Below are 12,730 nucleotides of genomic sequence, written 5' to 3'. Positions count from 1 at the left end.
TGGGAAGATGACGTAATGTGTCCACAGCCCACGCCAGAGGCAGCCGGCTGTCGCGGGTGGAGGGTGGCCTGTTAACCCTTCATTCCCACGCGGGAGGAAGGAGTGTTTGTGGAGCAGATCCAACGAAAAAGGGAGCGGCTCCCTTAAACCAGGACGAGAAGGCTGGGCTGAGGACCCAACGACGACTCTTCGCATTAGCTCGGAGACCTTGGGGGAGGGGCCCCGCTATGCAAATCTAAGCTGCTGATCGATGACGCGCCATCACCCCACGCGCTGCTTCGCAAGCTGATTGGCTGAGATGAGCCTGGTCCCATTGACAACAAACAAGGGGGCGCGCGGCCTGGGGGAGGGGCAGCAGAGGGCGCTGGCTGGGGCGGGGGAATATCGCCCCGCCCCTTCCGTGCGGCGCCGGGGCGCAGCGCAAACATGGCGGCTGTTGGCTCGGGCCGGTGAGGCGGTGCCGGGCGGGGACTGTTCGGTGTCATGGGTGGTGGCGGCGGCACCGCCCCCGCGTCTCCCTGAGCGGGAGGCAGGGGGGCCCTCTGCGCTGGGCCGGGCGATGGACGAGAGCAGCGAGCTGGCCGGTCTGGAGACCATGGAGACCCTCACGGAGCTGGGTGATGAGCTGACCCTGGGGGACATCGACGGTGAGTGGTGGGTGGGTGCGTAGGAGTGCGGGGGGCGCGCGGGGAGGAAGGGGTTACGGCTGCGCGCGCGGGTGCGCGTGCGCCCACTCCCCGACAGCCTCGGCTCACGCGGGAAGAACCCCGCGCGCGTGGCCACCCCGGCAGTCCCCAACCCTTCCGGCGCTGCGAGCGTGAGCCAGAAGTGGCCGCTCTGCTCCGGGTGCGGTGGGATCCGGGACGCCGCCGGCCAGAAGTGGAGCGAGAGTCGCAGGTCCGGAGTGCGGGGCCGGGGACGTCTCCGGGAGCAACCTGAGGAGAGCGCGTGGCTGTCGTCTCCCTCGCGCGCCCCCACGCGCTATCCGTGGTTCCGCTTTTCTGCCGCCCGCGGCCGTGCGTCGCACCTGTCACTCCTTGCCCGGCCTCGGGGGCGGCTTTGGCATTTCCAGAACCCAGCCCCTACTCTCGGCGTCCCCCTGGTCTGCCCGGGGTCCACCGACGGCGGGTCTCCAGGCGCTGTGGGAAACTTTGGGCAGAGGCTGAAGCAGGTTGCTGATGTACCGAGGGGTAGCGGCAGAGCGTGGACGCATCTCTCTGGGATGCAGACCTAGGCGCGCGGGTGCGCGTGCGAAAGCTCCTGCTTTCACACCGCAAAGGAATTGAGCAGAAGGAATTTTGAGTTGTTGCCCCTCGAGTACAGGCTGGGGAGTGGGTGGCCTTTGTTCCGGCGGCCTTAAAGGCGAAGTGGAAAGAGCTGGTAGGACCCCTGGGATCCTCACAAAATGCTCTCATTTTGCGACCACGGAAACCAAGGGTGAGAGAGTGACTTGCCCAAGGTCACACAGCTGGTATACAAAGCCTAGTTCTGGGCCAGTGTTGGTTTCTTAGCACTTCACCGTTGGGGATGAAGAGTCCAGTGAATATGCTAGTAATTCTCAGTAGTTGAGATCTTATGTTCCAGGCCCCAAATACTTTGTATTATTTCAGTTATTCCTCACAACAGTCCTGAGTGTTAGGTATGCTTATTATCCCTATTTTAATATAGTCATAAGAGAGACTGAGATCCGGAGATGTAGAGTTGTCTTAGGCCACTCATCTTGGAGAGTCCAGAACCTATACTCTTAAGCAGTAACTCAGGTACATTGTGCTTTTCATTTTACAAAATGTTTTCATGTCCAGGATCTCAAAACAGCCTAGCAGGCCTATATGGTGGCTGCTTTTATGAAGATGAAGAAATAGAGGCAGCAGAAGATTGTCTACTGGGGAAAGAGATAAAAGACAGCAAATAATTGAATAGGATTCATTTGCCATTTTCCCCTTTTGGTTTTGTGATATTTCTCCCCTTGGTTTATCTTCCCTTTCCATTTTGATCCTCCCAGTAGTATGGTAAGACTTTTAATTGAAGCCCCTTACACTCTTCACTTTCACTAAGTGCTCCTAAATACAGAGATGGGTTAACAAATGGGGAGGTGGTACAAGAATTCTTAGAACTTAACAAGGGCATCTAAAATGTTAGAGAACTTCTGTGCCAGGCCCTGTGTTAAGCACCCATACACATTAATGTTCTCAATCCTCATAACAACACGATCTGGTAGAAAGAACTGTTAATACTAGTCGCCTCCCTCTCATACATCCTGAAACTGAGGCCCAAGAGTGGTTTATTAACTTACTGAAGAGTACACACAGCCAGTAAGAAATGCTGTGTATCCAGGCTGCCTACCAGCAAGGGCCCAAAAAAAAGCCATGTGCATTTTGTATTCCTATTCCATAATTGATTCTTATTTGTCTTAATTTATAATATGCTAAATTACTTGGTGGTTAGTACTAACTTTATCCCTGTATGTTGCTGAATAAAATGTCCACTCTGGAAATTACCACAGTGGTTCAGTGGCCTCATAGGTCTCCTACCAGGTTTGATACTAGTGGAAGAGGATTCCACGTCTTTACCCTTCTAGAAGACCTGGCTTATAACAGTGCATGAGGCTCTTTCTCAAAATACAATTACATACCACAGAAGGAAATGGTGTGGCTGTTCTGTCACAAGAGACCTAGAAGCCAGGTTTGGGAAAATTGGTTCTCTGTCTTCAGTTGATTAATAGGTATTCAAGTGCCAACTGTATGTGAGATGCAAGGAACCATGAAAGATGGGAAAGACAGTTCTGTGACCTTGTGGAGCTTGAGATGAATAATAAACTATAGTGCTTGTATAGAACAGTTTACAGTTGCACATGGCAATAAGTGAAAAATACAGCAATAAAGGTAGCTTGGTAAAGTCTTATCAAAAAGACCATGCCAAGGAGGTAGCCCTTGACCTAGAGGGCCTTGAAGGGTAAGAGGTGTTGGGCAGGCTAAATGTCAGTGATCTGCAGATTTAACCATTGATACTCACCCATCTGTCCCCCTTGCTAAACATTAGCTCCATGCGCACAGGGACCTTTGTTTTGTTGACCCTGAATTCTTTGCACCTTAGAACAGTGCCTGGCACAGTAAGAATGCCCACTAAATATTTGTGGAATGCCTGAATGAATCCAGTGGTCTTAGGCAGGGCAGGAAACTAAGTTGCACTGGATATGGTTTGGGGTTGGAGTATATTAAAGGCAGCCAGCTCAGATGCTTTTAGGAGCCAGCCAGGTGAAAAAGAGGAGAGTGGGTACATTTACTTTCTTTGTATGTGTATGGTGGGGATAAGGGGTACTTGAAACCTAGAGAGCTCATGTCTCCCTCTAAGAGGGGTACGCAGGCAGAAATCCTTCATTCCACAAAGCCTACTCTGCTCCAACTCACTGTACCTTTCATGGGTATCAACTAAAGGAAGCCAGATTCATTCACTCTTGAGTGGCTTCTAAGTAACCCCTATGACTGACAAAGTGGTAAGGATAACTTTAAACAAGACAGATAAAAGTGTTTTCTCTTTCAGGAAGTAACTTCTTGATGAAGGAATTACAAGTTAAAGTAAATGACCAACTTTGGTGGGGCACTGTGAAAAAAAAATTGAGTTGGTTTCTATTAAAGACACTGACTGAGGCAGCCTATTTTAGACTTGGTCATCTAGGCACACCTTTTAGAAGAGGTATCAGTGTCTCTTTTTCAAAAGATGGTCAAGTCGGGCGGCGCCTGTGGCTCAGTGAGTATGGCGCTGCTGGCCCCATATGCCGAGAGTGGTAGGTTCAAACCCAGCCCCCGCCAAACTGCAACAACAACAAAAATAGCCAGGCATTGTGGCGGGTGCCTGTAGTCACAGCTGCTCTGGAGGCTGAGGCAAGAGAATCGTGTAAGCCCAAGAGTTAGAAGTTGCTGTGAGCTGTGTGATGTCATGGCACTCTACCTGAGGGCGGTACAGTGAGACTCTTGTCTCTACAAAAAAAAAAAAAAGATGGTCAAGTCTGAGCCAGGCGCAGTGACTCACACCTGTAATCTTAGTACTCGTGTGAGAGGCCAAGGCAGGAGGACTGCTTGAGCTCAGAAGTTCAAGAGCAAAACTCTGTCTCTGCTAAAAGTTAAAAAAAATTAGCCTGGTATTTTAGTGGGCACTTGTAGTCCGCATTCTGGAGGCTGAGGCAGGACGATCACTTAAACCCAGGAGTTTGAGATTACTGTCAGCTAGGCTGATAACCATGGCACTTAGCCTGGGCAACAGAATGAGATTTTTATGGGAAACCTCCAGATTTTATATGTTAGTTCAAATTTTTAAAAAACATACGTTAGTTGGGCGGCACCTGTGGCTCAGTGAGTAGGGCGCCGGCCCCATATGCCAAGGGTGGAGGGTTCAAACCCAGCCCGGGCCAAACGGCAACAACAACAACAACAACAAAAAAAAAAAAACATACGTTAGTTATCCAACAAAGCATATGTGCTAGTTGATCTCCAGGGCTTTGTTCTATTACAGAATGTTCTATTGTCCCAGGACCCCAGGTCTCTTGTGATAGAATAGCTATACTGCATCCTTTTGTGTTATATATTGTGAGAAAGGGCCTCATGCAGTATTATACATCAGGTGTTCTGGAAGAGCAGAGAGGTAGGATCCTCTTCCACTGGTATGAAGAAAAGCATAGTTGGCTCAGTGCCCATAGCACAGTGTCAGCCACATACATCAAGCTTGCAGGTTTGAACCCAGCCTGGACCAGCTAAACAAAAATGACAACTGCGACAAAAAAATAGCCAGGTGTTGTGGTGGGCACCTGTGATCCCAGCTACTTGGGAGTCTGAGGCAAGAGAATCGCTTAAGCTCAGGAGTTTGAGGTTGCTGTGAGCTGTGACGCCACAGCACTCTTACCGAGGGTGACATAGTGAGACTCTTGTCTCAAAAAAAAAAAAAAAAGAAAAGGAAGAAAGAAAGAAAGGCACAGTCACAGAGGTGAACTTTTGGCTGAGCCTAAAATGGGTGGGTGGCAGGAATAGCATGATAAGCATGTGGAAGGAAATGGACCAAGCTGCATCTAGAAATAAAAGATTACTAGAGATTTCTTTGACTATAAAGCGTATAAAGAAACAGGAGATGAGATCTGAGGGGTGAATTAGAGCCAAACTGTGCTCTAGATGTAAGATGTTTTGCGGAATTTAGACAGGGGATTATTTAAGACTTTCAAGTAAGGGGATGACACATTAATTATGGGTTTTAAGAAAATTAAAGGAAGATTGGAGGCAGGGAGACCAGTTAGGAAACTTCAGCCATCTGGGTGTGAGACGATGATACTTAAAGGGTGACAGGCTGGGCATGGTGGCTCACGCCTGTAATCCTAGCACTTTGGGAGGCAGAGGCAAGAGGAATCGCTAGAAGGCAAGAGTTTGAGACCAACCTGGGCAGTAGCAAGACTCTCGTCTCCACAAAAATAAAACCTCCAAAAATAAGCCAGGTATGATGGCATGCGTGTGTAGTCCCAGATACCATGGAGGCTGATGTGGAAGGATCACTTGAGGCCAGGAGCTCAAGACCAACCTGGGCAACCTAGCAAGACTCCGTCTCTAAAAATATGTATAAAAATAAAAAATTAGCTGGGCATGGTGGTTCTTGTCAGGAGGCTGAAACAAGAGGATCACTTGAACCAAAAACTTAGAGGATGCAGTGAGTTATGATCAGCCTGGGCAGCAGAGAAAGACCTCTGTCTCTTTAAAAAAAAAATGCTGGACATGATGGGACAGGTCCTCAGTGAAGGCTTGATCCTGTAGGCAGAGCAGAGGTAGAATACTAAGATCAGGAGAGGTCAGAAGCCAGCAGAAAGGGCTAATTTGGGGAGGTGATGAAAATTTGTCTTAAGTGGGCTGAAAGTAAGGTGTGTGAGGGTCATCTAGTAGAGGAAGTGGGAGGCAGATACTCCGGAGAAGGTCAAAATGGATGGAGATTGAGGAGTAGCCACCTATGTATTGATGAGTCAAGGATAGAGGTGAGGAGAGAACTGGGAGGTTTAAGGTGAAGAGAGTGTAATAAACTAAGAGGAAGTGAGCTTTTCAAGGAGTGGTCAATGGATGATGTAGACAGAGGACAGCAAAAGTGACAAGGGCAGCAAAGTCAAAGGATTTGGTAATTAGGCAGTTGACTTTTGACAAAGCAGTCAGGTGAGGAGGGTGTCTAAGGTTAGATACACCAGGATTCAGGAGTGAGTGGGATCTGGGCAAGCAGAGGTAGTAGCTGTTCTCTTCAAAGGTTGAAGACATTTTTTCAATGAGCTCATCTATTTTCTGTCTTTATGAGTTTGCCTATTCTGGACATTTCATAAATGTCATCAGACAACATGTGGCTTCTTAGCATAATGTTCAGGTCCATCCATGTCACAGTGTAATGTTCTGTTGTATGGCTATACCACATTTTGTTTATCCACCCAGCGTTTATGGACATTTGGACAGTTTCCACTCTTGGGCTATTATAAGTGAAGCATGTTCGAGTAGCTGTTTATTATAAGTGATTCGTATTCAAGTTTCTTTCACATGTATTTGTTTCTCTTGGTAGTTCTTTTACATTTTTTGTTGTTGTTTATGTTTTCCAAAGACTTATAATAAAGTTCCATTTATTCACTAGCTTAGTTTCTATGTTCCTGTAACTAACTCAGCGCCAAATTAGCATGATGGTCAGGTCCTTGTTTTCCTGGACCCTTCCCTTTTTTTTTGCCCCGTTGGGAGTTACTGTTTAGTCTCCTCTCCTCTTGTTACCTTAGGGCAGCCCCTAACCATCATCCTGGGCGAATTGGTGAAGTTCCTGTTTCCTAGTTCTTGTTTTTTCACTCTATTGTTTTGATGGAGCAAAATCTCTAGTAACTTCCTGAGGGAGAATACTTGGAGGTAAGTTTTTTGAGGCTTTGCTCTCTAAAAATATTATCATTTTAACCTTACTCCAATTTTATAGTTTGGCTGAGTTTGGAACTTTAGATTGGACATAATTTCACATCATATATATATATATATAATATTTATTTATTTATTTGTTTATTTTTTTTTTTTTGAGACAGAGTCTCACTTTGCTGTCCTTGGTAGAGAACTATGGCATCATAGCTCACAGCAACCTCTAGCCCTTGGACTCAAGTAATCCTTTTGCCTTAGCCTCCCAAGTAGCTGAGACTACAGGCATCTGCCAGAAAACCTGGCTATTTTTAGAGATGGAGGGTTTCACTTTGGCTCAGGCTGGTCTTGAACCTGTGAGCTCAGGGCATTCCACCCTCCTTGGCTTCCCAGAGTGCTAGGATTACAGGCGTGAGCCACCGCGGCTGGCTTCATATTATAATTTTGAAGGCATTGACTGATTGTCTTCTCAGTTATAATAGTTGACCTTTCTCTTCTGAAAGCTTTTAGGATCTTTCCTTTATCCTTGGTGTTCTGAATTCCACAAAATGTTCCTTGATGTGCCCGGGCTGTCAGTCCCTGTCCCTACCTAGTGGGCTTTTGAGAGCTACCTGTGTCTGATACCTGCCATTCTCCTGCTGTTAGCCTACTCTGTACTAGGCCTGCAGAGGAACGTCCTGTTCCTGAGCCTTTCCACGGCGCTATCTTGGACCTCTGCTGGCTTCCTTCTCCCTGCAGGCACCCAGTTTCATCTTTGTCAAGGTACCCTGTCAGTCAGTACCTGACACTGAATAGGTGCTCTGTAAAAGTGTATCTAATGAGGAAAGGAAAGCACTTTCAAGTTCAGTCTGGTTCACATCATTGAGAAGGTTGGAGTGGCCAACTGGGTGAATTAGGAGTGAGTTTGCGATGGTTGTGGTCTGCCTGCCACTGAGAGGTGGAGGTGACGAGAAGGGATAGAAACTGAGTTCACATTTCTACGGTGAGTGGTGCTTTGAAAAACCTCCTTAGTGAGGTGAAGCACAGACCTACTTTTTACACTGTATGCACCTTTTAAAAGACATAAGCTTTGTTTGACACCTGAATATATGTCATTGCCACTAAATGTGTGGTTGAAAAAGCTGTTGTTGGGCGGCGCCTGTGGCTCAAGGAGTAGGGCGCCAGTCCCATATGCCAGAGGTGGCGGGTTCAAACCTAGCCCTGGCCAAAAACCAAAAAAAAAAAAGAAAAAGAAAAAGCTGTTGTTGCTCACAGCTTATTTATTTTCTACCCATTTTTAGTTCCTGGTCTCATCCAGTCACACATCCTGGAACATGTTTTCTGGGGTTACACAGACCACCAAACTATAGTCTCCTTGGGTTTTCCCTCCTTCCTCTGTTTTTTTGGCCTCACCCTAAACAAACATTCTCTGCATTCACACCCAGGCCTTTGGCCTAATGTTCCTGAGGGCTGCTTGCTTGTCATTGACCAGTGTTTTGTGTAGTCTTCATACTCGGCTCATATTATGGCATATTTTTAAAAGTATATTTTTGCTTCTTTCTCAACTACATCTTTTCCTCCTCAAATTCATAATTGAAAAACTATTTCAATTATTATTAGAACTTTCCGAATATCAAATATTCATATCCTTCTGGATTCTTGTCTGAACACTGTTGAGGTACACAAATATTATCACAATGTTTTCACATACAGGTTGCTATATGTTGAAATAGCTGAGGTATGATAACCATATAATCCATCAAATAGGCAAACGTTTGCATACCCATGTGCCTGTTGAACATTTTCATCCTTTGCAATTTTTCCTTAACGTGAGCACTGTTGTTCTGAACACTTCTGAACAAGTCACTTTGTGTGTGTGTCCTGAAGAGGAGTCTTCATGTTGAAGAGATTGTTTACACATTGTCAGCTGTAGCCCTTTCAATTTCAAAATGTTTCTAGTTCTACAAGTTAGTGTAGTTATTGAGAACTACAACTTGGAAAATATTTTTATTTTTTGAAAATATACTGCATTCATGTGATTTAAAATAAAATACATGAAAAGATACTGTGAAAAATCTTACTCTCCACCTTGTTCACCATCTACTAGTGGAAACTAATTTTTAGTTTCTCTTTTAGAACTTACTTGCTATTATAAATATAAGCAATAACAAATATGGATTTTAATTTTTGCTTTTATTTTTGACTCAAAAAATGTAGCATGCTATGAGCCCTGTTCTTCTGAACCTTGCCTCTTCTTTTCCACATGTATCTTAGAGATCTTTCCAGACTTTCTCACTGCTGCATATTTTTTCATTGTATGGATTTACAGTAATTCATTCATCCAATCCCTTTTTGATGGACATTTGAGAGTGTTTTCAGTCTTTTGCTGTTAATACAGTAGACAATTTGTATCTGCAGAATTAAAAGCGGTGCTATAGTGAATAGCTTTGGAAGTTCATCATTTCACACATGTTCGGGTGTAGGTGCAGGGGGGATTACTAGAAATGGGATTTTTTTTTTAGTCAAAATGAGGGTGGTAGTATTTTTGTCATAGATGCTACAAGAATCCAATGAGAAGGCCAGGCGAGATGGCTCACGCCTGTAATCCTAGCACTCTGGGAGGCCAAGGCAGGTAGATAGCCTGAGCTCACAGGTTCAAGACCAGCCTGAGTTGGAGCGAGACTTCATCTCTAAAAATAGCCAAGCGTTGTGGTGGGAACCTGTAGTCCCAGCTACTTGAGGCTAAGGCAAGAGAATCACTTGAGCCCAAGAGTTTGAGGTTGCTGTGAGCAATGATGCCATGGCAGTGTACTGAAGGCGACAAAGTGAGACTTTGTCTCAAAAAAAAAAAAGAATCCAGTGAGATAAAATAGAAGGAAGGGGCATAAACTAACATTCTGTCCTGGCTCAGTGTGCATTTGTAGTTTTGTTAGATCCTGCTAAATTGTACGTGGTGGACGTTTCAATTTACACTTCCACCAGCATGTGGGAAGGTGCCTGCTTCCACAGCTTCTAGGCATAGTCCACTTGGGACTCCATTTTGCCATACTTTTGCCAGTTTAGAGCTTACATCATCCTCACCTTCAACACTGCACATATCCAAACCCTCTGTTATGGCCTCCTGACTCCTGACTGGACTTTGCTCTATTCAAGATCACTGGACAGTCAGTGGGTAGTGACTAACTTTCTGGATGATCCTTACTAGTGCCTCAGATGTCCTCTTTGTTTGCCCAGGACCCTAGTGGTTGGGATTGTCTTAGACTTCTACTTCAAATTTATTGGAGTGATCCTTCATCTGATTTTGTCTTCATCTCTTTACTTTTAAAATTGCTCCCTAAGGTACATATAGCAGCTCTTTATGTTCAGCCCTCTGCTTGGGAGGACTTAAAAAATGTTTCCTGTTTTACATTGTTTCATCAGAACTCTGTTCCTATCTGATCTCTCATGTAGTTCCAGGGTGGCAGCTTTTGCTGTCCTAAAATTTCAGTGCACCCCTCACATAAAATGCTTTGGGGTTTTTCATCACCACAAATAGTGTTCTGGAAGTTGCTTCCTTTCACTGTAATTCTCTTAGACCACTTTTTACCAAAATCTGAAGATATTTTAGGAAATGCCACTTTGTTATGAATAGCCTCATTTCTCACAGTTCTTTGATTTTGGATTTTTAAAAACCAATCATGGTAGTTTTTCTGAGCTAGTTGAGTAGGCTTTCTGCTTATTTCATTGGCAGAGCTGGACATTGAGCTGTCGTGATTGTTTTCCATTGCGTTTAATTCTTCTGGTATGCATATACAGTCATGCCTATAATCCCAGCATTGGGAGGCCAAGGGAGGTGGATAGACTGAGCTCACAGGTTCAAGACCAGCCTGAGCCAGAGTGAGACCCCCCACCTCTAAAAATAGCCTGGTGTTGTGGTAGACACCTGTAGTCCATCAGCTACTCGGGAGGCTGAGGCAAGAGAACTGCTTGAGCCCAAGAATTTGAGGTTGCTGTTAGCTATGACACAATAGCACTCTACCAAGAGCGACAAAATGAGACTGTGTCTCAAAAAAAGTAAAAAGTAAAAAATTGCTCATAGGATAAGGATATAAAGAAAGACAATAGTTTTGTACACCTATACAATGTATTTGTGTTTTAAGCCAAGTATTACAGATGAGTCAAAATTGAAAGATCAAGAAGTTTATCAAGTTAGCCGGGCGTTGTGGCGGGCGCCTGTAGTCCCAGCTGCTCAGGAGGCTGAGGCAAGAGAATCGCGTAAGCCCAAGAGTTAGAGGTTGTTGTGAGCCGTGTGATGCCACGGCACTCTACCTGAGGGCGGTACAGTGAGACTCTTGTCTCTACAAAAAAAAAAGAAGAAGCTTATCAAGTAAAAAAGTTGCAGTAAGTTGAGGATAACTTATTATTGATGAAAGAAATTTTTTTTTTTTTTTTGTAGGGACAGAGTTTCACTTTATCACCCACAGTAGAGTGCCGTGGCGTCACACAGCTCATAGCAACCTCCAACTTCTGGGCTTAGGCAATTCCCTTGCCTCAGCCTCCCGAGTACCTGGGACTACAGGTGCCCGCCACAACGCCCAGCTATTTTTTTGTTGCAGTTCGGCCAGGGCTGGGTTTGAACCCGCCACCCTCAGTATATGGGGCCGGCGCCCTGCCCACTGGGCCACAGGCGCCACCCCTGATGAAAGAAATTTTAAAAGAAATTTAGTGTTGCTGAAGTATACAGAGTTTAAAAGTCCACAGTAGTGTATGGTATTGTCCTAGGCCTTGATATTGACTAACAACTCACTCACTGACTCAACCCAGAGCAACTTCCATTCCTGCAAGCTCTGTTCATGGGATATGTCCAGTGTAGGTTTACCATTTTTTGTCTTTTATACCTTATTTTTACTATAACTTTCCCATGCGCAGTTAAGTTTAGATACACAAATACTTGCTGCTGTGTTACAATTATCTGTGGTAGTCAGTAAATAACATGCTATACAGATGTATAATCTGGGAGCAATAAGCTATCCCGTATAGCTTAGCTGTGTAGTAGGCTAAACCATCTGAGTATGTGTAAGTATACCCTATGATGTTTACACAGTTACAGGAGCATGTAACAACACAATTCTCAGACCATATCCTCATTATAAAAAACGTTGACTATGTTTGATAATGAATACAGGGCCATTTCATCTTGACTCTATGTTGACACGTTAAGATACTTGGTGTTCTCTAAATAATTGTGACTGATTGTGCTCCTTTTTGATTATTGACTGTCTCTGCGGTCACCTTTACTTTTTGATCCTTAGCTAGGTTTTGAAATCACTGGGTAGGCAGTACTCCCTATGTGCCCAGCATTGTGTTCTGGTCAGCCCTATGGTTAGACCTTTTTGTAGGCCTATTTTGTACTGGGGCTCCAGGTACAATGCTGCGGATGTAAACAAGGCCATTCCCTCACAGATTGTGTATGGCCCTGGGTGTCACGCACCCACCCTTCCATATCTTAACCTACATTGTCTCATAAAATGGTATTGGTTTTAATCTTTTCTTTAATTCTACAGTAGGCTATAGATGAAGAGTTCAAGTACTACGTGGTGGAATGGTGGCCTAAATGCTGATGTCCAAGTCTAAAACTCATGTACTTTTCCTCTACCCCATACCACCTGATTGTCTGATGTGAACAGGCTTCTAAGTTGCCAATGCCAGGTGGCATGATGGCCTTCAAAGCCATTTAGTTGATATATGTTTATCAGGAGGTATGTGTCAGCTCTGTGCTGAGCACTTAAAGGGCATTTAAAATGACTTCCCCTGGGTCCCCCAGCACTTTTCTGAGCTTTAGTTCCCCCTGTAAGGTCGGGATCGGGGATATGTACATC

The 12,730-nt window shown here is 45.1% G+C and overlaps 1 protein-coding gene across 2 annotated transcripts in view; it reads left to right on the top strand.

Moving 5' to 3' along the window:
• The first annotated feature begins 396 nt into the window (after positions 1 to 396).
• Positions 397 to 12,730, top strand: part of SREBF2 (sterol regulatory element binding transcription factor 2) — a 70,414-nt gene continuing 58,080 nt past the window's right edge. The window contains exon 1 of one of the 2 annotated variants that reach the window (XM_053584789.1): positions 397 to 647. In XM_053584789.1, coding sequence (XP_053440764.1) covers positions 560 to 647 — 88 coding nt within the window. In that variant the 5' untranslated portion in view covers positions 397 to 559. The remainder of the gene's footprint in view (positions 648 to 12,730) is intronic. The other variant, XM_053584787.1, reaches the window with a different exon arrangement.

This window comes from Nycticebus coucang, chromosome 3 (genome assembly GCF_027406575.1).
Source record: "Nycticebus coucang isolate mNycCou1 chromosome 3, mNycCou1.pri, whole genome shotgun sequence".
Lineage (NCBI taxonomy): Eukaryota > Metazoa > Chordata > Mammalia > Primates > Lorisidae > Nycticebus > Nycticebus coucang.
The sequence above is the reverse complement of the archived record's forward strand: the minus strand, read 5'-3'. Positions and strand labels throughout refer to the sequence as shown.